This window comes from Salmo salar, chromosome ssa15, assembly GCF_905237065.1.
Source record: "Salmo salar chromosome ssa15, Ssal_v3.1, whole genome shotgun sequence".
NCBI lineage: Eukaryota > Metazoa > Chordata > Actinopteri > Salmoniformes > Salmonidae > Salmo > Salmo salar.
In genome coordinates, this window is record NC_059456.1 from 62,014,663 (window position 1) to 62,042,538 (window position 27,876).

The following is a 27,876-nucleotide window of genomic DNA, read 5'->3' on the forward strand; positions in this document are numbered from 1 at the left end:
GCATTTGTTTTTCACATTGATTTTGTGTGAATTTATCTAATCTTCCAGTAGACGCGGCAAAGTACTGTAATGAGCAGAGAGTGAGGCGGTGGAGTACCCTTTTTAACCAGATCTTTGCTATCCGGATTCTTGGGACGTCCCTACCCCATTGAAGTTGACATGTAAAAATGGTAGAGGTTAAGGGAGGAAGATGGCGGAAATGGTTGATGTGTTCAAATGGATCAGCGTGTTGAGTAAATTTGGTGAAGGCAAATGTTCTGAATGGACAACAGTAATATTGAAAACTGGAACAAAAAGGAAATTGTCTAAAATTGGAGTGAAGAATACATGTGTAAATGATAATGAAGCGCTTCTTGTTGGGATGCATATGTGGGAAACCAGTTTCAGCTGTCAAATATACACTTGGAAGAGTCTGTCAGAGTGACCAGGAGAGGTCTTATTTTAATTAATTGTATTTCTGAAGAGCAGAGGAAGATTGCTGTGGGCCTCAAAAGGATCCAGACAACAGAAGTTTTGTGTTTTGAACTTTGGAGTAGAGCACCGGTCAAAGGAGTCATCTCAGGGGTGCCGACGGATGTTCAGGTTGAATACTTGAAGAGAATTCCTGGTGTGGTTGGTGCCCGGCGTCTGACCCGCTGTGTGAATGGAGAAAAAGACAAGTCTGTCAGGCCTGTTGTTTTTTTAAATAAAGAGCAAATACCTATGCATGTGAAGCTTGGTTGTGTAAGATACGACGGAAGAGCTTTCGTCCCCAAACCACCGCAGTGTAAGAATTGTATAGAATTTGGCCATGTTTCAAGTGCGTGCAGACGAAGAGTATACTGAAGAAAGGTATGTAGAAGGATGACGGTGTTGCAATTGTGGTGGGTATCATGATCCTGAAGTGCCCTGTAAGGGTGAAGGAAATTGAGATGGCAAAATTTAGAGCGGTCAATCAAATCTCCTATGCAGAGGCAATTAAAAGGTTTGAGAAAACAAGTAATGCTAGTGAAGAGATGGTAGTGGATACCCCGCAGCCTGTTGTAAATGTTTGCTGACAGACAAAAGACAACCTGTGCTCAAAAAAAAAGGGGGGGGGGGGGTGTTCATTGCCACAGTTAACTGTACAGCAGAATTCAAAGAAACTAGACATTATTGTGGCTGCAGCAGAAAAGTTTCGGGACTCAACAACTTAACATTGGAAGACTTGCAATGGGTACTGGAAGACCCACCCTCCCAGGTTCCCCTTGAGCCTGTGTAGGGATCAGATATGTTTTATTTATTTTTTGGTAGTTTAGTTTGAGGGAATCCTGTTTCCATCCCGCAAAGTAGGTGGCGGGATGCATATTACATTGTGTGATCGCCAATATACCATAGAATAAGTAGTAGGGAGTTAAGGTAGGGACGTCGAAAGGATCCCAGATTGCACAAATCCGTTTTTAGATAGGACCAGTGTTGCCAACTTAGCAACTTTGTCACTATATTTAGCGAGTATTCAGACCCCTCTAGCGACACATTTACAAAAAAGCGACTAGCGACAAATCTAGTGACTTTTTCTGGAGTTATTGGAGACTCTGATGTGAAAGCACGTATTGTTCTTACACTTCTCAACGAGCAGCGGGTGCTGCCGTGGGCCACACCCCCGTCCTAAAGCACTCACAGGCGGCCCAGTCCTCGCTCAGCAGTCCCTCCCAGCTGCAGTCAGAGCAGGAGATGTTCACCCCTCCGCGTCCAGACAGCAAATGAATCACTCATGCGGGAAGCCGTTGCTGACTGATCCCGCCCTAGCTTATATTAAAAAAAAATACAAAATATTAACCTGAATTAGGGCCAGACTAGTTACCATAATTCTCACATTGCCATTGACAGTTTTTTTTCTATTGTCTCTTTTTGGTCCATTTAGATAATTTTTGTATACAATCTACATTAACAATGTTATGGTGAAAAATGTTAATGTTTTACTGTGACTTGTTGTAGGCTCCTAAGTGGACCATAAGGTTAAAAACCAAACCAAATTAAGAAAACTAAACTAAAAATTAAATAAACAACTAAGTAACTCCACCAGAGTGTCTCTTTTGGGTCACTTTTGCCGGTCCCAAGCCCAGATAAAGGGGGAGGGTTGGAATTGTGACCTTAAAAAAAACAAGAACCGACAGAAGAAAGTTCATTTGTAGTTCGAAACATATTTAGGGTGTTTTGTTACTCACTTTTTGTCTCTCCCACGACGTACTCTCTCCAACAACGTCCATCACAATTAAAAGTACATGGCCACTTATGCAAAATAGGTGATGACGTCATTTAGAGACTTCTAGGACAGCCAATAGCTGCTTTCCTTACTGAAGAGTTGGCAACACTGGATAGGACCACGCTCATCACGTGTTGATAAAACGAGAGAACGCCATTTTAGAGACGCTAACGAAGTTGTTTTGTGAAACAACTTCAAACGCAAAAAAAAAAAGTTATACGCGTTATAGCTAGCTAATATAAGGCTGAATTCATTACTGGCTGCTGTTAATAATTTCGTTTGCTAACTACTGTACAGTAAGTAGCGCGGAACGAGAGCATTTCTTTTTAAGCTGTTGTGTGTTGTTGGGAAGAACAGCAGCAGGCGAATCCGAGGTCAAATTGGGCCAATTTTATCCTGAAGGCGTAGTTGGCTAACGTTTGTTCACTGGCTGATTTGATAAGTTTGCAAGCTAACTTAATTGTTTCTGGTCACAGAAGAAGCAGACGTTGGGACAAATCCCTGCGGTAAGTTAGCTAACGTTACCATTACAAATCGCCACATCTTCCTCACAGATTTTGGCAAACGTTGTCTAGCTAGTGTTACTAGAAAACATATTGGTAGTAAGCTAGTTAAGTTCCATATGGTTCTTGCTCTAGCTAGTTGGAAGCTGCAGGAGAGTTGGTCTAAAAAAGGGACAGTAATGCGCTAGCTAGCAGATTGTAAAGGGCTAATGTAATGTGAGGCTCCGTACTGTCAGAGTTTCTAAACCTAGAGGCGAGACTTCCGGGAACGCTTGCGACACAGACCGGGGTTTGAGAAGGCAATGAGATTCTTCCTTAGTTCTTGTCGAAATCTTAAAATGCACAACCTAGATTTGAGCCAATGTCTTAAGTAGTTTTACGTGTTATTACTCCAACGTCGTGAAAGTGACATACTGACACGTTTTAATTTGTCAAACTATTTTCTATCGAAAGACTGACAGTTAACGGCTTGCATATGACGACTGTTAGACCCGGTGACGTGTTACTAAATATGAGTAGCTTCGCTATGGATTCGCCTACAAGTGTGATCGGGGATTTCTATTGGAGAAGCAGTTTTGGCCTATCTTCATACTGTACTGTTTTTGGTAGTGTTCGGTATAATTTTTAACCAGAAAAGATTCTGACCCTATGCTTGTTTATAGCTGCACTGGGGTCGGCCAGGCTTCCTAGGGTGTTGGGGAACAAAATTAAACTTTGGTTCTGGTGTTATACTTTATATTCCATGTTGTGGTAACACAGAACAGTTTATTTCATGAGAATAGGATTTACCATCCATCTTATTTTCAAATTATCAGAAAAGGTCATAAAGGTTGCGGACAGGTCAATGTTAATTCCTAGTCAATAATGGCACCAAATCACTTGTCTGGGTTCAAAAATTCAACACGTTTTGTCCAATATCTCAAGATAGGGTGGTCATATTGTTTTGCCATTTTCAGAGCTGATGTAGAATACAGATGATTCAAATAAAGTAAAATGCTATATTATACAAATTAGGTAGTATGGAATACACAATTACAGTAATTTAAGGTAGGGTGGTCATATTAACAAATCAAAATGCTTTATGCAAAACTGAGTTTGTAACAATTTATGAAATTAGAATACAACTTTTTATACTACTTTATGAAAATCAGATACTTTGTGGCAATTTGTCTACGGAATAAAAAATTACAGCATGTTACGCCCATTCATATAAAGCAAGGTGGCCATATTGTTTACATATTTATGCAGAACTGGGAGTTTACACTGAGGAGTAAGGTGCCACTCATTATACTAGTCGAATAAGACATGGGAGAGATTACGAATTTTGGCCAAGATGTATTTATAGACTCATAAACTTTAAACAAATGGCCAAACCGAAAACTGTAGACATTACTAGTGCCTCCCCCGCGATCAAACCGCCATAAAAAAATAAAATGAAAGGCAGCCTAACGTTATCATTGACAGCTGCCTTGAAGGACACAAATAAAAAATGCTTTCTGCTACTAAGATCAGTGAAATGTAGTGTGTGCGCGTTCACGCGAAGGGTGGGGGGGATTTTCGGCACAACACTGGCTGTCCAACTCGGTGCAGCTGTAAGCAAGCAGGGTCGGAATCTATTCTGGCTAGTATATTATTCAAATTAGGCCATCAAGCTAGGCAAGCTATCTGCTTGGCTAACGTTAAGTAGCTAGTGCTAGCTTACTAGGTATATAGATGGGTTGGGTGTTTAGCAACAAAACCGACGCGTGCACAACTATGGCGCAAAACAGGGTTGGCTTAGATTGGAGACAAAATATTGAAAACATAAATACATTTTCACAATGAGCACTTGTCTCTCATACATCGTTAGTTGGTTAGCTAGCTAACGAATTTTAGCAATATTAACGTAGACGTGACACCAGTCAAAACAAGACATGGTATCAAGAACAAGCTGAAACGAGCCACCTATGATTCCCCACATGGCAGGTTCTTGTCATTGTTGCTAGCTATCTGGCCATCCAGAATCACAACACAGACTTCTTCCCCAATGAAGTGTGCACATCGTTTTCGTGACGTTGTCAGCTAACCCCTATATTCTGTGCCAGTTGTAGTATCTAGATAGACATATTTCTGCTTTTATCTCATGACTGATGTTCTGACTTGATTGTATCAGGTTCTCTCTTTCAGGAGACCATGGCAGACGACTTTGATGTTGAGGCTATGCTAGAGGCTCCATACAGAAAGGTGGGTAGCTAGAATTGCCAGGCTTGTAGCTATGTTTTTTTTTTTTTTGCGCATTCACTATTTGCTGGTCTTGTATCATCTTGCTGCTCAGAGATATGTTGCTATTATTAATGGTTAAATGGTTGTTTGTGCCTCTCAATGTTTGAATGAGGTGTGTGATGCATTGACATAATCCAAAATTCTGAATAAATGCCCATCTCTCTCTCTCTTTGTAGGCTTGCCTAACGATCTCTCCCCTCTTCTCTCACCTTTTGATTCGATCTCTCCCCTCTTCTCTCACCTTTTGATTCGATCTCTCCCCTCTTCTCTCACCTTTTGATTCGAGTGTGAACTGTTGGGGGGGGGGGGGTGTAAGGTAGTAATTGCGCAATGTATTGATGTACTGTGATCCCCCTAGGACAAAAAGAGCTTCATCTTAGAACATCCTATCACCTGTTTGGTTGCAACAAGGTGAATGCAAATGGATGATAATCAGCACATTTTACCCCACATGCAAAGGAGACAATATTCACATTTTCTGTTGAAATGGTAGCTAAAGGCATTTTCACAATGTTTACATCTAATGTTACAGTTGGATTGACTCATAGAAATATAATTACTGTGGTACCAGTAGTTCTGGCACATTCTATTTATATACGTGACCTTTTGTTATGCATCGGTGTCAATCAAGTAAGTCTGACCTAAAGATAGGCCTTACATGTATTAGTACCTATTTTACACTTACATTTGGCTTTAGTAGATTAGTCTTCTCTATAGTATACTTTAACAAATAAGGCTTAAATGTGTAGTCATGATTTTGCGAACGTCAACAAAACAAGCTATTGATTATTTTAAAATATGAATACTGTCTCCCTGCCCAAGTCTATTGTGATGGTTTCTGATTTTGTAAATCAGCATCTTGACTTTGCATGCCTTTTAACACCAGTAATATTTTACGTTTTCTTTCTTACTACAATTTATTTGTAAGATTTATTTCAAGATTTCATTTCTATAATGCATTTAGTTAATGATTTCACCAGTATGAGTATTTTTCCCCTCATAAAATTCAAACCATTCAAATACAAATCTCCATTCAGCTGGCACCAAAAAAATATATAGGACATTTAACATGAGGCTAAACTAGTAGACTTTTTTTTTTTTTTTTTAGTTTTACTTGGGAGTCCATATTACTAAGCAGTGTGAATCCCTGTTTGCTTCAGGGCGAGATGTGTGACAGAGGTGGCATCGAACTCTTACAGTCCAAGAAGGAAAATGGGTGAAGATCACTGGACTGACATCAACCACAGGATCTCTTTTAGCGGCTGTGGGCCAAGCATGGTCTCAGTGGGCTTAGGAACAGATAGTGGTACTGGTACGACAAAGGAGGGGTGGGGTTGAGATGACCAAACTGTTCCCATAACTTACTGTATCATGCCAAAATAGTATATATTTTTCCCATAGACTTTGACTTTTGGCTGGATTGAGTACTGTATAATATGTAGTTATAACAGCAGGGGAAGTAATTGGAGTGGAACTCTACAGGGGCTGTAGAAGGACCCCCTTACATACTTGTCCAAACATATTAATGTTAACAGTATTTTTACCTAATGGTTATGTTCTGTATTTTCTTGTTCCCTCCCTCACTCCTGACGACTTGCAATGTTTCCTCTACATCCTCATGATGTTCTTCTATCAACCCTGCTTAGGATGAGATAAAGTCCTCTAGTGCTAATGGACAGGAAGAGCGCAGTAATAAGAAGTAAGTACTGATTTTTAAACTCTTTGCTAAACCATCTCAACACAGACTGTTCTCTCTGCTACCGCACAGCAAGCGGTACGGGAGCGCTTAGTCTAGGTCAAAGGGGCTTCTAAACTTCTACCCACAAGCCAGAAGACTTCTGAACATCAACTCAAATGGCTACCCAGACTATTTGCATTCCCCCCCCACCCCACTCTCTGTTATTATCTATGCATAGTCACTTTAATAACTATACCTACATGTACATATTACCTTGACCGTTGCCCCCGCACATTGACTCCGTACCGGTACCACATGTATATAGCCTCGCTATTGTTATATTACTGATGCTCTTTTAATTATTTATTTTTATTTTATTTTTTTGGTTTATTTTTCTTAACTGCATTGTTGGTTAGGGGCTTGTAAGTATCTCACTGTAGGGTCTACACCTGTTGTATTTGGCGCATGTGACAAATGCAATTTTATTTGATTTATCTTGTCAGTTGCTACTAGTCATGTTTCAATCATGTAACCTTTTGGAAACTGCATCAGTGATGGATAGATGTCTGAAGTATCCGTTTACAATTGTATTCTGTGACTGCACCCTGATAATGTCATCCTGTGTTCCAGGAAAAAGAGGAGCCACAGTAGGAGTAGTCGGAGCCTGAGCTCTGACAAACGCAGAAGCAAGAGCAAAGATGGGAAGAAGAGCCGGGATCGGAAAAGGAGAAAGAGTCCGGAGAAGAAACAGAGCCGCAGTAAAGAGCGCCGGCGCAGTGGTTCCCATAGCAGGGAATATGCTGAACGCTACAGAGGAAACCGGAGCCCCTTGTACGTATAGCAGGGTTTTCCAAACTCTGTGCAAGTTACATTTTTTGCCCAAACACTACACAGCTGATTAAAATAATCAACTGATCATCAAGCTTTGATCATTTTAGTCAGCTGTTAAGGGTAAAAATCAAAACGGGCACCGCTTTGGTTCCTGAGGACTGAGTTTGGGAAACGCTTATGTTTTTTTTGTTTTTTTCCTTTCACAATTTTTGGGCTTCCTTATATCTTGTGTTGTCTACAGACAACAATGGGTTGGAATAATCTGCTGTATCTCCTTGAACATAATTTGTGTTTTCCACTGTGAAAGCTGTTGTCTATAGAAACTTTCTGTTGATGATGAGATGAAATCTGGTTTTGTATTTAAAAGTGGTGTAGTTTGTTGACTTTGTAATCAAATTGTATTGGTCACATACGTGATTAGCAGATGTTATTGCGGGTGTAGCAAAATGCTTGTGCTTCTAGCTCTGACAGTGCAGTAACATCTAACAAATTGCACAACATATACCCAATACACACATCTAAGTAGGAATAAATTAAGACTATATACATATGGACAAGCGATGTCAGAGCGGAACGGACTAAGATACAGTAGAATTTTATTTGTGTTTTATTTTACCAGGTAAGCTAGTTGAGAACAAGTTCTCATTTACAACTGCAACCGGGCCAAGATAAGCAAAGCAGAGAAAAAAACAAAAAAAAACAAGAGTTGACCATAAACAAACATAGTCAGTAACACAATATATATTTTTTTTAAATCTATGTACATTGTATGCAAATGTAGAAGAGTATGGAGGTAGGCAATAAATAGGCCATAGAGGTGAAATAATTACAATTTAGCATTAACACTGGAGTGATAGATGTGCAAGTAGAGATACTGGGATGTAGAAGAGCAAGAGGGTAAGTAATAATATGGGGATGAGGTAGTTGGGTGTGCTATTTATAGATTGGCTGTGTATGATCGGTAAGCTGCTCTGACAGCGGATGCTTAAAGTTAGAGGGAGATGTAAGACTCCAGCTTCAGTGATTTATTTTTATGCAATTTGTTCCAGTCGTAGGCAGCAGAGAACAGGAAGGAAAAGCGGCCAACGGAAGTGTTGGCTTTGGGGATAACCAGTGAAATATGAATTATACCTGCTGGAACGCGTGCTATGGGTGGGTGTTGCTATGGTGACCAGTGAGCTGAGATAAGGCGGGGCTTTACCTAGCGAAGACTTATAGATGACCTGGAGCCAGTGGGTTTGGTGACGAATATGTAGTTAGGGCCAGCCAGCGAGAGCATGCAGGTCGCAGTGGTGGGTAGTATATGGGGCTTTGGTGACACCAGATGGTGCTGTGATAGACTACATCCAGTTTGCCGAGTAGCGTGTCGGGGGGGCTATTTTGTAAATGACATCGCCGAAGTCAAGGATCGGTAGGATAGTCAGTTTTACGAGGGTATGTTTGGCAGCATGAGTGAAGGAGGCTTTGTTGCAAAATAGGAAGCCGTTTCTAGATTTAATTTTGGATTGGAGATGCTTAATGTGAGTTTGGAAGGAGAGTTTAGTCTAACCAGACACCTAGGTATTTGTAGTTGTCCACATATTCTATGTCAGAACAGTCAAGTTTAGTGATGCTTGTCGGGCGGGAGGGTGCGGGCAGCAATCGGTTGAAGAGCATAGTTAGTTTTACTAGCATTTAAGAGCAGTTGGAGGCCACGGAAGGAATGTATGGCGTTGAAGCTCGTTTTCTGAGGTTTGTTAGCACAGTGTCCAAAGAGGGGCCAGATGTATATAGAATGGTGTCGTCTGCGTAGGGGTCAGAGAATCACCAGCAGCGAGAGCGACATCATTGATATATACAGAGAAAAGAGTCGGCCCGAGAATTGAACCCTGTGGCACCCCCATAGAGACTGCCAGAGGTCCGGACAACAGTCCCTCCGATTTGACACACTGAACTCTGTCTGAGAAGTAGTTGGTGAACCAGGCGAGGCAGTCATTTGAGAAGCCAAGGCTATTGAGTCTGCCGATAAGAATTTGACTGTCGAAAGCCTTGGCCAGGTCGAAAAAGACGGCTGCACAGTATTGTCTCTTATCGGCGGCGGTTATATCATTTAGGACCTTGAGCGTGGCTGCACCCATGACCAGCTCGGAAACCAGATTGCATAGCGGAGAAGGTACGGTGGGATTCAAAATGGTCGATGATCTGTTTGTTTACTTGGCTTTCGAAGATTTTCGAAAGGCAGGGCAGGATGGATATAAGTCTAACAGTTTGGGTCTAGAGTGTCTCCCCCTTTGAAGAGGGGGATAACTGCGGCAGCTTTCCAATCTTTGGGGATCTCAGACGATACGGAAGAGAGGTTGAATAGGCTAGTAATAGGGGTTGCAACAATTTCGCTGGATAATTTTAGAGAGGGTCCAGATTGTCTTGCCCAGCTGATTTGTAGGGATCCAGATTTTGCAGCTCTTTCAGAACATCAACTGTCTGGATTTGGGTGAAGGAGAAGCGGGGGGGGCTTGGGCAAGTTTCTGCAGGGGGTGCTGAGATGTTGGTAGGGGTAGCCAGGTGGAAAGCATGGCCAGCTGTAGAAAAATGCTTAATGAAATTATCGTAGATTTATCGGTGGTGACAGTTTTTCCTATCCTCAGTGCAGTGGGCAGCTGGGGGGAGGTGCTCTTATTCTTCATGGACTTTAGTGTCCCAGGAAGCAAATTTATGTTTGAAAAAGCTAGCCTTAGCTTTCCTAACTGACTGAGTATATTGGGTCCTGACTTCCCTGAAAGTTGCATATCGCGGGAGCTATTTGATTCTAAAGGAATGCAGAATGCCACAGGATGTTTTTTAGTGCTGGTCAAGGGCAGTCAGATCTGGGGTGAACCAAGGGCTATATCTGTTCTTAGTTGTACATTTTTTTGAATGGGGCATGCTTATTTAAGATGGTGAGGAAAGCACTTTTGAAGAGCAACCAGGCATCTTCTACTGACGGGATGAGGTCAATATCCTTCTAGGATACCCGGGCCAGGTCGATTAGAAAGGCCTGCTTGCTGAAGTGTTTTAAGGAGCGTTTGACCGTGATGAGGGGTGGTCGTTTGACCGCGGACCCATTACACACGCAGGCAATGAGGCAGTGATCGCTGAGATCCTGGTTGAAGACAGCAGAGGTGTATTTAGAGGGAAAGTTGGTCAGGATGATATCTAAGAGGGTGCCCATGGTTACGGATTTAGGGTTGTACCTGGTAGGTTCCTTGATCATTTGTGTGAGATTGAGGGCATCTATCTTAGATTGTAGGACGGCCGGGGTGTTGTCCCAGTTTAGGTCACCTAACACTACGAACTCTGAAGATAGATTGGGGGGGGGGGTCAATTCACATATGGTGTCCAGGGCACAGCTGAGGGCTGAAGAGGGTCTATAACAAGCAGCAACGGTGAGAGACTTGTTTCTGGTAAAGATAGTATAGAATACAGTATATACATATGAGCTGAGTAATGCCAGATATGTAAACATTATTAAAGTCACTAGTGTTCCATTCCTTAAAGTGGCCGGTGATTTCTAGTCTATGCCTATAGGCAGCAGCCTCTAATGTGCTAGTGATGGCTGTTTAACAGTCTGATGGCCTTGAGGTAGGTGTTTTTCAGTCTTTCGCTCCCAGCTTTGATGCACCTGTACTGACCTCGCGTTCTGGATGATAGTGGGGTGAACAGGCATTGTGGGTCATTGATGTCATTGATGATCTTTTTGGCCTTCCTGTGACATTGGGTGCTGTAGGTGTCCTGCAGGGCGGGTAGTTTCCCCCCTGTAGTGAGTTGGGCAGACCGCACCACCCTCTGGAGATCCTTGCAGTTGCGGGCGGTGTAGTTGCCGTAGCAGGCAGTGATACAGCCCGACAGGATGCTTTCAATTGTGCATCTGTAAAAGCTTGAGGTTTTTAGGTGCCAAGCCAAATTTCTTTAGCCTCCTGAGGTTGAAGAGGCTCTGTTGTGCCTTCTTCACCATACTGTCTGTGTGGGTGGTCCATTTCAGTTTGTCAGTGATGTGTACGACAAGGAACTTGAAGTTTTCCACTGCGGTCCTGTCGATGTAGATAGGGGGGTGCACCCTCTTCTGTTTCCTGAAGTCCATGATCATCTCCTTTTGTTTTGTTGACGTTGTTTTCCAGGCACCTCCCCTCCTCCCTGTAGGCTGTCTAGTCATCGTTGGTACTCAAGCCTACTACTGTTGTCGTCTGAACTTGATTGAGTTGGAAGCGTGCTTGGCCTATGTTCTATGTTGAAATTCACACATGAGACGGATAACTGAAGCCATAGCCCTGGTTTTGTGTCCTCAGGTCAATCCCCTCCTTGTTTGTGACCGGGCTGATGTGTTTCAAGAGAAGTAGAGTACACAAAGTAGGCCCAAATGAGGGGAGGAAACTAAGTTGAATAGAATAATACTTATGTATTAAAAACCTATAGTTTGGCATAGGTGTACATACTGAGCTGAACCTTGTTTTACACCCTAGTTTGGGGCTGAAATTCTGTGGTGTTCCGGGAGGGAAGGTTGGTCCACCACATGCCAACAAACTACGTTTTTTTTATAATTCTTTGTGATGTGACATGTTGGTGTTTGCCTGTTGGATGTCTTGTCAATTAAGTATGTATGTAAAGTCTGGGTAAGAACTAAACCTTGTGATTGTTCCTTTTTTTCAGTTGGAAATGCTCAAGAAGTCGTAGCCCCTTCAAGAAAGACAAGAGTCCAGTAAGGTGAGATACACAGCCGGATTGTCTCAGCCACAGTGGGGTGGGTCAAAGGCTTCAAGTTCCTTAGATGACATGACATGACAGAGGATCTGAAATGGTCCCTACACACCGACAGCGGGGTGAAAAAGGTGCAATAGCGCCGCTTCAACCTCTGGAGGCTGAAGAAATTTGGCTTTGCCCCCAAGACCATCACGAACTTCAACAGATACACCATCGAGAGCATTCTGTCGGGCTGTCTCAACGACTGGTACGGCAACTTCACCGGCCGCAACCATAGGGCTCTCCATAGGGTGGCGCGGTCAGCCAGTGCATTATCTGGGGCACACTGCCTGTCCTCCAGGACATCTACAGCACCCGGTGTCACAGGAAGGCAAGAAAGATCATTAAGAAGGTGGAGACAGTACAGGTGCATCAAAGCTGGGACTGAGAGACTGATAAACAGCCTTCACTAGCCAGCTGGTACCCTGCCCTGAACCTTAGACTACTGCCTTATGTACGTAGTCATTGAACACTGGTCACTTTTTAATAATGTTTACATACTGTTTTAACCCACTTTATATACAAGTTTTTATTTAACTAGGCAAGTCAGTTAAGAACATTCTTATTTACAATGATGGCCTAGGAAGAGTGGGTTAACTGCCTTGTTCAGGGGCAGAATGACAATTCTTTACCTTGTCAGCTCAGTAATTTGATCTAGCAACCTTTCGGTTACTGGCCCAACGCTCTAACCATTAGGCTACCTGCTGCCCTGAAGTGTGTGTGTGTGAAATGAAAGTTTATTTGTCACGTGCGCCTAATACACCAGGTGTAGACCTTACAGTGTAATGCTTACTTACAGGCTCTAACCAATAGTGCAAAAAAGGTATTAGGTGAACAATGGGTAGGTAAAGAAATAAAAAGAAAGGCTATATACAGTAGTGAGGCTACATACAGACACCAGTTAGTCAGGCTGATTGAGGTAGTATGTAGATATGGTTAGTGACTATGCATATATGATGAACAGAGTAGCAGTAGCGTAAAAGAGGGGTTGGTGGGTGGGACACAATGCAGATACCCCGGTTAGCCAATGTGCGGGAGCACTGGTTGGTCGGCCCAATTTAGGTAGTATGTACATGAATGTATAGTTAAAGTGACTATGCATATATGATAAACAGAGAGTAGAGGCAGCGTAAAAAGAGGGGTTTGGGGGGGGCTCACAATGCAAATAGTCTGGGTAGCCATTTGATTACCTGTTCAGGAGTCTTATGGCTTGGGGGTAAAAACTGTGGAGAAGCCTTTTTGTGGGACTCTGGTACCACTTGCCATGCGGTAGTAGAGAGAACAGTCTATGGGGTGGCTGGGGTCTTTGACAGTTTTTAGGGCCTTCCTCTCACACCGCCTGGTGTATAGGTCCTGGATGGCAGGCAGCTTAGCCCCAGTGATGTATTGGGCCGTACGCACTACCCTTTAGTGCCTTGCGGTCAGAGGCTGAGCAATTGCCGTACCATGCAGTGATGCAACCAGTCAGGATGCTCTCGATGTTGCAGCTGTAGAACCTTTTGAGGATCTCGGAACCCATGGCAAATCTTTTTAGTTTCCCAAGGGGGAATAGGCTTTGTCGTGCCCTCTTCACGACTGTCTTGGTGTTTTTGAACCATTCTAGTTTGTTGTTGATGTGGCCACCAAGGAACTTGACGGTCTCAACCTGCTCCACTACAGCCCCGTCGATGAGAATGGGGGCGTGCTCTGTCCTCCTTTTCCTGTAGTCCACAATCATCTCCTTAGTGTTGGTTACGTTGAGGGATAGGTTGTTGTTCTGGCACCACCCGGCCAGGTGTGTGTGTTTGTTTATTTATTTATATATATATACTGCTCAAAAAAATAAAGGGAACACTTAAACAACACATCCTAGATCTGAATGAATTAAAGAAATAATCTTATTAAATACTTTTTTTCTTTACATAGTTGAATGGGCTGACAACAAAATCACAAAAATAATCAATGGAAATCCAATTTATCAACCCATGGAGGTCTGGATTTGGAGTCACACTCAAAATTGAAGTGGAAAACCCCACCTGTGGACGTCGGGCCCTCATACCACCCTCATGGAGTCTGTTTCTGACCGTTTGAGCAGACCCATGCACATTTGTGGCCTGCTGGAGGTCATTTTGCAGGGCTCTGGCAGTGCTCCTCCTTGCACAAAAGCGGAGGTAGCGGTCCTGCTGCTGGGTTGTTGCCCTCGTACGGCCTCCTCCACGTCTCCTGATGTACTGGCCTGTCTCCTGGTAGCGCCTCCATGCTCTGGACACTACGCTGACAGACACAGCAAAATTCTTGCCACAGCTCGCATTGATGTGCCATCCTGGATGAGTTGCACTACCTGAGCCACTTGTGTGGGTTGTAGACTCCGTCTCATGCTACCACTAGAGTGAAAGCACCGCCAGCATTCAAAAGTGACCAAAACATCAGCCAGGAAGCATAGGAACTGAGAAGTGGTCTGTGGTCACCACCTGCAGAACCACTGCTTTATTGGGGGTGTCTTGCTTATTGCCTATAATTTCCACCTGTTGTCTATTCCATTTGCACAACAGCATGTGAAATTTGTCAATCAGTGTTGCTTCCTAAGTGAACAGTTTGATTTCACAGAAGTGTGATTGACTTGGAGTTACATTGGTGTTTAAGTGTTCCCTTTAATTTTTTTGAGGTGTGTATATATATATATATATATGTGTGTGTGTGTATATATCTCTATATATACACACACACACACACAGTCGAGGTCAAAAGTTTTTAATGACAAATATACATTTTTACAGTCTGCTACCTCAGTGTCTTTAGATATTTTTGTCAGATGTTACTATGGAATATTGAATTATAATTACACGTGTCAAAGGCTTTTATTGACAATTACATGAAGTTGATGCAAAGAGTCAATATTTGCAGTGTTGACCCTTTTTCAAGACCTCTACAATATGCCCTGGCATGCTGTCAATTAACTTCTGGGCCACATCCTGAATGATGGCAGCCCATTCTTGCATAATCAATGCTTGGAGTTTGTCAGAATTTGTGGGGTTTTGTTTGTCCAGCTGCCTCTTGAGGATTGACCACAAGTTCTCAATGGGATTAAGGTCTGGGGGGTTTCCTGGCCATGGACCAAACATATTGATGTTTTGTTCCCCGAGCCACTTGGTTATAACTTTTGCCTTATGGCAAGGTGCTCCATCATGCTGGAAAAGGCATTGTTCGTCACCAAACTGTTCCTGGATGGTTGGGAGAAGTTGCTCTCGGAGGATGTGTTGGTACCATTCTTTATTCATGGCTGTGTTCTTAGGCAAAATTGTGAGTGAGCCCACTCCCTTGGCTGAGAAGCAACCCCACACATGAATGGTCTCGGGATGCTTTACTGTTGGCATGACACAGGACTGATGGTAGCTTTTTTCCGGATGCCCCAAACAATCGGAAAGGGGATTCATCAGAGAAAATGACTACCCCAGTCCTCAGCAGTCCAATCCCTGTACCTTTTGCAGAATATTAGTCTGTCCCTGATGTTTTTCCTGTAGAAAAGTGGCTTCTTTGCAGCCCTTCTTGACACCAGGCCATCCTCCAAAAGTCTTCGCCTCACTGTGCGTGCAGATGCACTCACACCTGCCTGCTGCCATTCCTGAGCAAGCTCTGTACTGGTGGTGCCCCGATCCCGCAGCTGAATCAACTTTAGGAGACGGTCCTGGCGCTTGCTGGACTTTCTTGGGCGCCCTGAAGCCTTCTTCACAACAATTGAACCGCTCTCCTTGAAGTTCTTGATGATCCGATAAATGGTTGATTTAGGTGCAATCTTACTGGCAGCAATATCCTTACCTGTGAAGCCCTTTTTGTGCAAAGCAATGATGATGCCATGTGTTTCATTACAGGTAACCATGATTGACAGAGGAAGAACTGATTCCATGCACCACCCTCCTTTTGAAGCTTCCAGTCTGTTATGCGAACTCAATCAGCATGACAGAGTGATCTCCAGCCTTGTCCTCGTCAACACTCACACCTGTGTTAATGAGAGAATCACTGACATGTCAGCTGGTCCTTTTGTGGCAGTGCTGAAATGCAGTGGAAATGTTTTTTGGGGATTCAGTTAATTTGCATGGCAAAGAGACTTTGCAATTAATTGCAATTCATCTGATCACTCTTCATAACATTCTGGAGTATATGCAAATTGCCATCATACAAACTGAGGCAGCATACTTTGAAAATTATTTGTGTCATTCTCAACTTTTGGCCACGTGTGTGTGTGTGTGTGTGTGTGTGTGTGTGTGTGTGTGTGTGTGTGTGTGATATTCTAGTCATGGCTTATCCTATATAACTGCTGTACACCTTTTCTATTCATATACTGTATATACATATTTTTATTCTGGACATTGATTGTTCTGATACGGCTCGTTGTTATTTTTACTTGTGTGTTGTATTGCTAGATATTGCTGCATTGTTGGAGCTGGACATAAGCATTTTGCTGCACCTACGATAACTTCTGCAAATCTGTGTATGCGACCAATAAACTTTGATGTGATTTATAAGCTCTATCATGGTTTCAATTTTGTGAACTGGACTCTTTGCTCACCATCCATGAAAATGATATGTGTTTAACTCTGTTTGTGCTTTTTTTCAAGGAAACCAATTGACAACCTGACCCCAGAGGAGAGGGATGCCCGCACTGTTTTTTGTATGCAGCTGGCAGCCAGAATCAAACCACGAGACCTAGAGGACTTCTTCTCAGCTGTGGGGAAAGTCAGTATTCACAGTTTACAAACTTAAAAGTAGATTGCGTTGTCGTCTGAAATATTTCAACATAGAGACTGTATTTTGACAGAATTTAGCTAATGGTCATTTAAGAAGGTGCTCACTCTTGACACACTATTGCTATTTTATCACCTGTAGGTGAGAGACGTGAGAATGATCTCTGACAGAAACTCCAGGAGGTCAAAGGGCATTGCCTACATTGAGTTTCTGGAAGTGAATTCAGTCCCGCTGGCTATTGGCTTGACTGGTCAGAGACTTCTAGGAGTGCCCATCATCGTACAGGCCCCTCAGGTAGTTGATTTAACTCTAATATTTAGCATTGATGGAATTAGTAAATGTTATGTCACCTTTTACTGCTTACTTGGCAGATGGCATAGACTCACCATTTTGCGTGTGTGTGTGCAGGCTGAGAAGAACAGAGCTGCAGCAATGGCCAACAACCTTCAGAAGGGTAATGCTGGCCCTATGCGGCTGTATGTGGGCTCTCTGCACTTCAACATCACAGAGGACATGCTGCGAGGTGTCTTCGAGCCTTTCGGAAGGGTAAGGAGGAAACACCATTACTTATCAATTACATTTTAACCTCCATTTACACTAACTGTTTTCCTTAACAGATTGAGAGCATACAACTGATGAATGACAGTGAAACTGGACGATCCAAAGGATATGGTTTCATCTCAGTAAGTTCCTGATTTTAGACTTACAATAGATTAAGGTGTGTGCCATTTTAGGTAGCTGATTCACACTGTATTATTGTAGTTTGCAGATGCAGAGTGCGCTAAGAAGGCCCTGGAGCAGCTGAATGGCTTTGAGCTGGCCGGACGGCCCATGAAGGTTGGTCATGTGACGGAACGCACCGACCCCTCCACCGCCAGCTCCTTCCTGGACAACGACGAGCTGGAGAGGACAGGCATCGACCTGGGCACCACCGGGCGCCTGCAGCTCATGGCCCGGCTGGCAGAGGGTGAGATATTAGCTGCTGTTTTTGAGTGAATGTAGTTTGGTCTTTTTGGTGCTCAGAATTGCCATTTAGGTTTATTTGTCAGCAGTAAGTGAAAGTTGAGCTTAGTATTCGATATGTCTACTTTTGTGCTGAAATCTAAAACTGAATTGGTCAACCAAGGTGTTGTTACCCCAGTTGACTTCTAGAATCACTCCAGTGTGTGCTCAAGTTGTTTTGAATAGCTTTGAACAGACTTGATGCTAATGAATAGTTTGTTTCCCTCAGGTACTGGTCTTCAGATCCCCCCGGCTGCACAGCAGGCTCTACAGATGAGTGGTTCCATCCACTCGACTCCAATCCACTTCGTCAACATGGCAGCTGGTACAGGTAGGCTCATTATCCATGTGTAACGTATCATACTACATATTGTGGAATGAACTACTCACTGGCCTCATCTAAGAACACTGCAGACTCCTCAAAGGAGAGGCATTTGAAGTTTGAGCTATTTGATACCTCATGCAAATGTGAAATTCACCACTAAGTTTGCTTTGGCTATTAATCATGAAACTCATTCTAAAGGTAGGTAGCAAAGGAAAGCTGTCATATCTGCTTTGGCAGGATGATTTCCAGTTACCTTTTTGCTCCTCCCTTAATTTGATCTGTGATGTGTCAGAAAACAGTGCAAAGAGGGCTAATATTATCTGGAGATGAAATGTGTTAACATTATCTGCATCCATGACCACCAGTATATGATAATCTCAAATGAACTGCCGTAAGACTTCTCCTCTTTTCTCACTATCATTTCTCCTTTTAATGATCTCTTCCACATTTATCCAATAGATCCACATGTAAACACTAAAGGCCAATCTGGCATTGCCACCAACACTCATTATGAGGTATGTTAATCACTTCAACAACCTGCCAGTCTCTGATGAGTCGGTCTCTGAGATGTCTATGTGAAGGCTGTTTTTTCACTCACTATCGCCCTGCTTGAAAATAGCACATTGAATATCATGGGCAACTGCTGGGAAACCCAGAAATGAGTTAACATCATTCAAGTCAACCTGTGTGTTTTTGACTTGCCAAAACCAGCAGTTTGTCTTGCTAAGTGAAGGGACTCTTCAAACTTATGTAACACACTACAATATCACAGTACCATGTTAGATGTGAATGCTGATATTGAACTCGCATGCAGATAGATAACCATTGCTTCTCTCACATTGTTTGCCTTATGCTATGGCTGTCCCCCTCTAGCAACTAGGCTTAATGTGCACTGCAGTAGTAAGTCAGTCAATGGTAGTAAGTCAATGGTCTTCATCCATTGTTCGTCGTTCCATCCTCACAACCTTTTCTAACTGAAGTGCGTCTTTCATTTCTCTTCTTCTAATCTTTTAGACATACAAGCCAGCCTGAACCCACCCCCTGAAGGTGAATGTGAAAGAAAGTGTACAGCTTCTCAAATCTGCACATGATTTAATGCTCATCTAAAATAAATCATTTTGTTTCAAACCGGAGAGAGCTCTCCAATGGTCCTTTTTTCTTGTATTGGTTTGAAATCATTGCTGTCATGCATACCCACATTTTCTTTTTGGTTAAGCCAAATGATAAGATTCTCAAGCTGTCCGTTTTCATCTTCTCTGGTTTTCTTGTGTGTAACTACATTGTGGCCAAATGTGCATTGAAACAACACAGGAAAAAACCAGTCCTGTACTTTGAGATGTATTCATTGGTTGTCTTGGTAAAGGGGGAGGGAATGGAAAGGATTGTTAATTTGATATTCTCAGTTGGAAGCAGGGTTGGGGTCAATTAATGCCATTGATATTCCAGTCAGTTCAGGAACTGATGTTCAATTCAACAGACAGGAATTAATCTGCACTTGACAGCAGCTCTGGTGAGAAGGACCTCTGTTAATGATACTGTAATTTCCTTTTACAGCTCCTGCCACCCCTTCACTGAACCTGGCTCCAAGCAGGAACCAGGCCATGAACCTCTCAACGCAGCCACTGGCTACTCACTGCCTACAGCTGTCCAACATGTTCAACCCACAGTTGTGAGGCACTACTTTTAACCTTTTCATTCCATGATGAAAGGAAGCATTGTTTTAGATATTTAATTTAATTCACTGAACTAAATTCATAAATGCATTCCCAACTATAAGATTTGGATAGAAATGGGAAAATACTGAATGATTGTAAACTAATATGGCAAGTTTCTGGGAGCCCAAAAGTATTTACTTTAATGTAAATGTAACTGATCATTTCCTGAAGCTGGGTTAGGTCAGATGAGTTTTTGATGAATGGCTTGAAATTACCTGCCTCTTTTCCAGGGAAAATGAACCCGGCTGGGATGTCGAGATTCAAGATGACATCATTGAGGAGTGCAACAAACACGGTGGAATTGTCCACATATACCTCGACAAGAACTCCCCTCAGGTAAACCACTTTTGAAATGCACTTTGTCGTGTCTCTGACTGATTAAATTATATCACAGGCTACTTTATCAAAACGATTACCTAACGTTTCATTGAATTAAACCATGCAACAATTAACTCGTTAATAACCTTGTGCACCACATAAGTGTTTATAGAGCTGCTGTCTTCCCGAATAAACTGTTAAACATCTGAGTATCTTTTATATCAATAGCAGTCAATTATTAATCGTTACCTTATTCAGTCTCATCTGAACGTTGTAAAATCCTTGGTTATCGAACCCTGGCTAACAAGTTGAATCAGCATTACAAAAATTGGCTTATTTACTAAATACCTAAATGATCACACAGAATTACATTTTCACAGGATGGATCATACATTGATTACAAATCATGTCATAAAAGAAAGTCCCTAGCAGACGAAACCGATCTGACAGCTGATTACACAAAGGGGGTTGGGTTTGAATGAAAGAGCGGGAAGACTGAGGAACAAAAGGATTGGGTCTCTATCGGTCCTTGAGAAGCTATGCTGCCATAAATACATAATCTTATGAATTAGAGAGAGAGAGAGAGAGAGAGAGAGAGAGAGAGAGAGAGAGAGAGAGAGAGAGAGAGAGAGAGAGAGAGAGAGAGAGAGAGAGAGAGAGAGAGAGAGAGAGAGAGAGAGAGAGAGAGAGAGAGAGAGAGAGAGAGAGAGAGAGAGAGAGAGAGAGAGAGAGAGAGAGAGAGAGAGAGAGAGAGAGAGAGAGAGAGAGAGAGAGAGAGAGAGAGAGAGAGAGAGAGAGAGAGAGAGAGAGAGAGAGAGAGAGAGAGAGAGAGAGAGAGAGAGAGAGAGAGAGAGAGAGAGAGAGAGAGAGAGAGAGAGAGAGAGAGAGAGAGAGAGAGAGAGAGAGAGAGAGACAAGTCAATCACATCACACTTCTGTGAAATCAAACTGTCCACTTAGGAAGCAACACTGATTGACAATACATTTCACATGCTGTTGTGCAAATGGAATAGACAACAGGTGGAAATTATAGGCAATTAGCAAGACACCCCCAATAAAGGAGTGGTTCTGCAGGTGGGGACCACTTCTCAGTTCCTATGCTTCCTGGCTGATGTTTTGGTCACTTTTGAATGCTGGCGGTGCTTTCACTCTAGTGGTAGCATGAGACGGAGTCTACAACCCACACAAGTGGCTCAGGTAGTGCAGCTCATCCAGGATGGCACATCAATGCGAACTGTGGCAAAAAGGTTTGCTGTGTCTGTTAGCATAGTGTCCAGAGCATGGAGGCGCTACCAGGAGACAGGCCAGTACATCAGGAGACGTGGAGGAGGCCGTAGGAGGGAAACAACCCAGCAGCAGGACCGCTACCTCCGCCTTTGTGTAAGGAGAAGCACTGCCAGAGCACTGCAAAATGACCTCCAGCAGGCCACAAATGTGCATGTCTACTCAAACGGTCAGAAACAGACTCCATGAGGGTGGTATGAGGGCCCGATGTCCACAGGTGGGGGTTGTGCTTACAGCCCAACACCGTGCAGGACGTTTGGCATTTGCCAGAGAACACCAAGATTGGCAAATTCGCCACTGGCGCCCTGTGCTCTTCACAGATTAAATCTGGTTCACACTGAGCACGTGACAGAGTCTGGAGACGCCGTGGAGAACGTTCTGCTGCCTGCAACATCCTCCAGCATGACCGGTTTGGCGGTGGGTCAGTCATGGTGTGGGTGGCATTTCTTTGGGGGGCCGCACAGCCCTCCATGTGCTCGCCAGAGGTAACCTGACTGCCATTAGGTACCGAGATGAGATCCTCAGACCCCTTGTGAGACCATATGCTGGTGCGGTTGGCCCTGGGTTCCTCCTAATGCTAGACCTCATGTGGCTGGAGTGTGTCAGCAGTTCCTGCAAGAGGAAGGCATTGATGCTATGGACTGGCCCACCCGTTCCCCAGACCTGAATCCAATTGAGCACATCTGGGACATCATGTCTCGCTCCATCCACCAACGCCACGTTGCACCATAGACTGTCCAGGAGTTGGCGGATGCTTTAGTCCAGGTCTGGGAGGAGATCCCTCAGGAGACCATCCGCCACCTCATCAGGAGCATGCCCAGGTGTTGTAGGGAGGTCATACAGGCACGTGGAGGCCACACACACTACTGAGCCTCACTTTGACTTGTTTTAAGGACATTACATCAAAGTTGGATCAGCCTGTAGTGTGGTTTTCCACTTTAATTTTGAGTGTGACTCCAAATCCAGACCTCCATGGGTTGATAAATTGGATTTCCATTGATTATTTGTGTGATTTTGTTGTCAGCACATTCAACTATGTAAAGAAAAAAGTATTTAATAAGATTATTTCTTTCATTCAGATCTAGGATGTGTTGTTTAAGTGTTCCCTTTATTTTTTTGAGCAGTATATATATATAAATAAATAAACAAACACACACACCTGGCCGGGTGGTGCCAGAACAACAACCTATCCCTCAACGTAACCAACACTAAGGAGATGATTGTGGACCAGTTTTCCATATATCGAAGCGCAGCTCAGTGTGTGTGTGTGTGTGTGTGTGTGTGTGTGTGTGTGTGTTATATATATACACACACACACACACACACACACACACACACACACACACACACACACACACACACTGAGCTGCGCTTCGATATATGGAAAACTGGTTTGCCCAGCAGAGATCGCCCTTGTCCTTTGAAGAATATTTCTGGTTGAAGGGTGGATACGTTGTACCCTGTCGTTCTTATTAGGAGATTCTGTCCACGTACGTTTACAGCTGCAACTGATACATCCTAGAAGCCGAGTTATCACTTCTTTAGTGAATAAGAGTTCAAAGTTCATTTTGCCATAATCAGCTCGCGCTGAATTGTCTAGTCTAGTAGAAATTCATCCTTCCAGCGTGGTGATCGTCACCTCCACGTTGAAATTAGCCGTTTTAAACGTATGAACACCAGTCCTCACATCGTCAAGAACCTAAGTTGACTTCCGTCAACGGGCTTTTGTATTGGGGGAGAGAAGGGGGTGTGTTTCATAGTTCTCAACCAATGTCTGTTCACTTGGGCGTGGCCACTGAGTGAGCGTACTTTACATATGAAAACAATTCCCTCATTTAGAATCTTAAAAATTACATTTAATCTTTTCACAAATAGTTTCATATTTAAACATGTTAAATTGCACAACAATTCCATGTGAATCTGTTAACTAGAATGTGTAGACTTTCCAAGATACAATTTGTCGTCCTATCATCAGTAATAATGTCTCATACACCAACTGATCTGACATCATATTCTTTAAGTACCAACGGACACTTTCAACTGGTTGGATTACAGAAATATTGTACCTTTCCCCAACCTTTTGATGTTACCATACTCTGTTAATTAACAAAGGGCTTTCCAAGAGTCCATTCTGTAGGGTGGAGAGAAAAGGGAGAAATGTATTTATGGGGGTCATAAACCTCCTACAACAGGGCAACTTCATAGAAGTGGATAGGTCTAAGGTGGTCCAGCAAATTGTGCACTTTGCAAATAAATTATAAATGCAGTTACCATTTCTTTGTTTTCTATTATGGTTTAATGTAGAAATGTATATTTCTACCTTTTTACCCATCAAATGATCTGTTGCAGATTGATAGTGTATTGCTTCTTCGTTTCCTTTATAGGGCAACGTGTACATAAAATGCCCCACAATCCCAACAGCAATGGCTGCAGTGAATGCGCTACATGGGCGGTGGTTTGCAGGTGTGTATCCTTGTACCAATGGATTATGTATGGTCATTATTTGATATTTATATACCTTGCATTTAAATCAGTTATGTTTGGCTAGGGATGGTGGGAATTAACCAAAATGAAATAGTACCATGTTTAGGGAATTTGTTACTGATTTATAATCTGTAGCTAGATTGTGTTCTTTAGAACTCTCAGGTTTCTACATTTAATACATGACTAATGCATATGTATTTGACAAGTATTGATGGATTTTTTTTTTCTCTCTCTCTGTAGGTAAAATGATCACTGCAATGTACGTACCTTTCCCGACCTACCATAACCTTTTCCCTGATTCGTTAACGGCAGCCCAGTTATTGATGCCTGTGCGGCAATGATTCTGCCACGCATGGAGTAGATGTCACAATGCCTGTTGGCTTCAATAATGTAAACTTTTGCCAATATGTTGGGATCTTATTGAACGCAGTAGAAAATTACTGTACCAGTTCCACCCTATCTTCATCACACAATGTTTTCTTGTTCAGTCTGACAGCTATTAGAGGCTAAGCTTGAGTTCTTCTGTAGCCACACATTTCTGTAGCTGCACTTGAGCAAATTGTTGTTTTAACCTGCATTGTGAAAAGACTACCTTTTGGGGTTTTGGTGGGGGGAGGGGCACGTAGGGTTCGGAGTTGTTTTACAGTGGGAAGTCTGCGTATATTTCTGTTGAAACTGACCCCAGAAGAACAACCCATTTTTGGACAGCCCAACCAAATTAACCTGTGACTCGAATTGCAGTTTGCCCTATGCTGTCATCCCATTAGGGCATTTATATTGTAATTTAGTAATTCAGCTGTGCTTTAGAAATTTTCATTTGCCATGTACGTTTTTGTCAGTTAATGTGTTAAATTAAAAAACGATGCCTACAAATTTTTTTGTTTTTACAACTCCAAGATATTCATTGTTTTGAGACTACTTTACGTTAACATTTTGTAATCAACTTGATTCGGGTGGGTCAATGTGATGCATTTTGTCATCTTAATGACTTTGCCCTCCATTCCCGATGAACAATCCAAAGTCATATGTATTTGTCATAACCTGGTTTACAACAGCTGGTCTTATTCGCTGAGTTGGTGTTTACGCAACCCCATGTCCTGCTTTATAATTATACTGTTTAAATATACAGTAAACCTGCATCTGTAGAAATTGTATTCCTACACAGTTACACCATGGGCATGGTACTGATTTGATAAATCAATACATTTAGCAGTACAGAACTGGTCAATAGATTTAGAAGTTTTGTGCTTCAAATAGTCTTGACTTTTCTTGAACTCACAATTCAATCCCTTAGGACGGCACTAACTCCCATGAATGCCAATTATGGAAACCCGCATCAAATCATTCCTAACTTTTGTCAACAGCATCTTATGGGAATTGCTTGACAGTGATGCATTCTGGTAATAACCTTTTTAGGAGTCGTTTGAGCTTGACTCTGAGGAGAATGTGAAATGTCACCTGGTCCCCTAAGCCCCCATTATAAGATGTTTATCTGTAGAACTCTACAGGTCCCAAGTCAGCAGTGATCTGTTGAGAGCCTGCAGACTTCACCAATAAACATGAACGCATACCCAAACGCTGGTCCCTTTACTGTACCTTGGTTCTTGACATTAGGCTGGGACCCTTGAGTACATCATCCTATGTATGCATCTTATGTTCTATCACCAGTGGGTGACTTGTTTTCCACACCAGTGACTATAAGAAACCCTTCTAGCCCCCTTCAAAGAGGGGTAAGACATCTCATCCATTCAACAGAACAGATAGTCAGTACTGTATGTATCCATTTTCAAGGAGCCGCAATGGTAAACAGTAGCCATGTCTTCTCTATCATGATCTTTTTCTTGATTCATTTCATAGCACATCTGTACTTAATGCATCTTCCTTTATCGGGTTTTGAAGACAAAGGTACTATAGTGTCTGCTCTTCACACACCTTAGAGGCAGCAGTGAGACATAGGTAACAGGTTCATTGTTTGATTCTGCACCAGAGGCCATAGGGATGACTAGCAACTTCTCCTCCCCCAGCGGGCGAAGAGACTTCTTTGAAGAGGCTTTGTTCAAGAACCTCACAGTGGTTCTGTTTGGCCTTGTTATTAACTATATCAATGGGACCCTGTTGTACACCTTCTTCACCAATGTGACCTTCCACAGCGACTCCAGGTACATCTTGTACATGCAGCTGATCATCAATGACAGCATCATGGTATCTTTCATTGTGCTCTTGCTTGTCATGTCCTATGTCTGCCCTTTCCTAAATGTGTCCGTGTGTATAATTCTGATTCTAATAGGAAGCAACACTCATAAGAACACTCCTCTGAACTTGGCAATCATGTCTATTGAACGCTTTGTAGCCATCTGTCATCCTTTACAGCACCCTCTGATCTGCACAGTGAGTAGGACCTATGTGCTCATCGCCTGTATTTGGGTTGTAGGGGCCATCCCTGGGTTCATAGATGTCATTATCACCTTTGTCTTTAAGCCTTTGTCATTTTTCTCTACGGGTAGGATGTGCTATCATCAGAATGTCTTTGACTCAGTTCACAATTATAACAACAACTATGCCACCAATATCCTTTACATGTGCTTTGTGTGGATCACATTGATCTACACTTACTTTAGAGTGATGCTTTCAGCCAAAGCTGCAACCTCAGATCCAGTTTCAGGCAGGAAAGCCCAGATTACTATACTACTGCATGGGGTGCAGCTGCTACTCTGTATGCTGTCCTACATCGCTCCTGTCATGGACACTACCCTCATCATCCTCTTCCCCAAGTTCCGCTCCATCATACTGTTCTGCACTCACATCATAACTAACATGTTACCCCAGCTGCTCAGCCCTCTCATCTACGGTCTGAGAGATCAGAAGTTTAAGAAGCACATGAAGCGTTCCCTTTGTATGAAAACCAATCCGGTAGTGAAACCTAACTGAAACCTAAAGCACTGGGGGCTTATTCAATGGGGTAAACCAGTGCAACATTGTTGAACATTGCTACTAGAAATTTCTACTGCACTTACATGAATGTTGTCAGGTGCAGTGCTACACTTGTTGCATGATACCTGCAGTTGAAAGAGCCAATGGTGAAATAATGTAGTCTGAGCTTAAACGTGTACAATAACAGCAATTGTTGCTATACTGCACACCTAAGTAATAAGCCATCTGCTCTGCAATCTGGTATTGCCCTTTATCAAGCACATCAGGTAATGCTTATTGCTTACATACAGAACATTTGATTAAATTGTGTTACTGACCATGAATGTACTATGTATTACTTTTAAATTCAGCATGAGCCAAGATGTTTCAATTGATACCTGTACATTTCGGTTAGTTTGAATGTCTCCATCATGATAATATGTTGTTAATATTGGAACATTCAGAAACTATTTCCATCTCAATATGATCCCCTCTTGCCTCTAGTTTGTTTTCACGTTTGAAAGATCCCATTGGGGTATTAGGCTATTATCAATATGAACTACTTCTCCAAGGAATTACAGTTACATCACAATCCTTACCAAAAGTTCACACTTCATTTTCTATTGTTTTTAACTAATCATTGATCTATAACAGAAAAATTGAAGGGGATTTCATTCCACAGATCCACAACAAATGAGATGTGATACACAGGTTTAAGGCACAAAAATAAGACTTTGTTTTCCTTTGAATGTTTTAACACTGGTAGAATAAACATAACCCACTGCAAACAGCATGATTTTATTTTCACAGATCTGCACTACCGTTCAACAGTTTGGGGTCACTTAGAAATGTCCTTGTTTTTGAAAG

The 27,876-nt window shown here is 42.6% G+C and overlaps 2 protein-coding genes and 1 long non-coding RNA gene across 11 annotated transcripts; 2 read left to right on the forward strand and 1 right to left on the reverse strand.

Moving 5' to 3' along the window:
• Positions 1 to 415: 415 nt before the first annotated feature.
• LOC123727287 (uncharacterized) lies at positions 416 to 2,417 on the reverse strand. Its single transcript, XR_006759219.1, has 3 exons — positions 2,187 to 2,417; positions 1,582 to 1,767; positions 416 to 635 (listed from the first exon to the last, which is right to left on the reverse strand). It is a non-coding gene; the product is annotated as an uncharacterized lncRNA (long non-coding RNA).
• Positions 2,418 to 2,437: 20 nt separating this feature from the next.
• LOC106571860 (RNA-binding protein 39) lies at positions 2,438 to 24,972 on the forward strand. Of its 9 annotated transcripts, none has more exons than XM_045695908.1 (18): positions 2,500 to 2,730; positions 4,894 to 4,950; positions 5,348 to 5,400; positions 6,150 to 6,301; positions 6,636 to 6,688; positions 7,298 to 7,498; positions 12,161 to 12,214; positions 16,846 to 16,963; positions 17,114 to 17,266; positions 17,381 to 17,518; positions 17,590 to 17,655; positions 17,735 to 17,939; positions 18,204 to 18,305; positions 19,314 to 19,346; positions 19,854 to 19,968; positions 20,245 to 20,350; positions 24,000 to 24,078; positions 24,340 to 24,972. In XM_045695908.1, the coding sequence occupies exons 8-18, from the start codon at positions 16,901 to 16,903 to the stop codon at positions 24,438 to 24,440; spliced, it is 1,161 nt and encodes a 386-aa protein (XP_045551864.1). In that variant the 5' UTR covers positions 2,500 to 2,730; positions 4,894 to 4,950; positions 5,348 to 5,400; positions 6,150 to 6,301; positions 6,636 to 6,688; positions 7,298 to 7,498; positions 12,161 to 12,214; positions 16,846 to 16,900; the 3' UTR covers positions 24,441 to 24,972. The 9 variants fall into 9 exon arrangements, with proteins under 9 accessions (XP_014000837.1, XP_014000839.1, XP_014000838.1 ...); XM_045695910.1 differs by having other exon boundaries at positions 2,523 to 2,730; positions 4,880 to 4,950; XM_045695909.1 differs by lacking the exon at positions 5,348 to 5,400 and having other exon boundaries at positions 2,452 to 2,730.
• Positions 24,973 to 25,268: 296 nt separating this feature from the next.
• Positions 25,269 to 27,347, forward strand: LOC106571861 (odorant receptor 131-2). Its single transcript, XM_014145365.2, has one exon. The coding sequence runs from the start codon at positions 26,098 to 26,100 to the stop codon at positions 27,025 to 27,027; it is 930 nt and encodes a 309-aa protein (XP_014000840.1). The 5' UTR covers positions 25,269 to 26,097; the 3' UTR covers positions 27,028 to 27,347.
• The last annotated feature ends 529 nt before the right edge of the window (positions 27,348 to 27,876 follow it).

Excerpts from the sequence above, each read along its gene's own strand:
- LOC106571860 (XM_014145362.2), top strand. The coding sequence starts at position 4,900 with ATGGCAGACGACTTTGATGTTGAGGCTATGCTAGAGGCTCCATACAGA. Across the intron at positions 4,951-6,635 it reads TAGAGGCTCCATACAGAAAG|GATGAGATAAAGTCCTCTAG; the intron begins GTGGGTAGCTAG and ends AACCCTGCTTAG. Across the intron at positions 17,656-17,734 it reads AAGGATATGGTTTCATCTCA|TTTGCAGATGCAGAGTGCGC; the intron begins GTAAGTTCCTGA and ends GTATTATTGTAG.
- LOC106571861 (XM_014145365.2), top strand. The coding sequence starts at position 26,098 with ATGACTAGCAACTTCTCCTCCCCCAGCGGGCGAAGAGACTTCTTTGAA.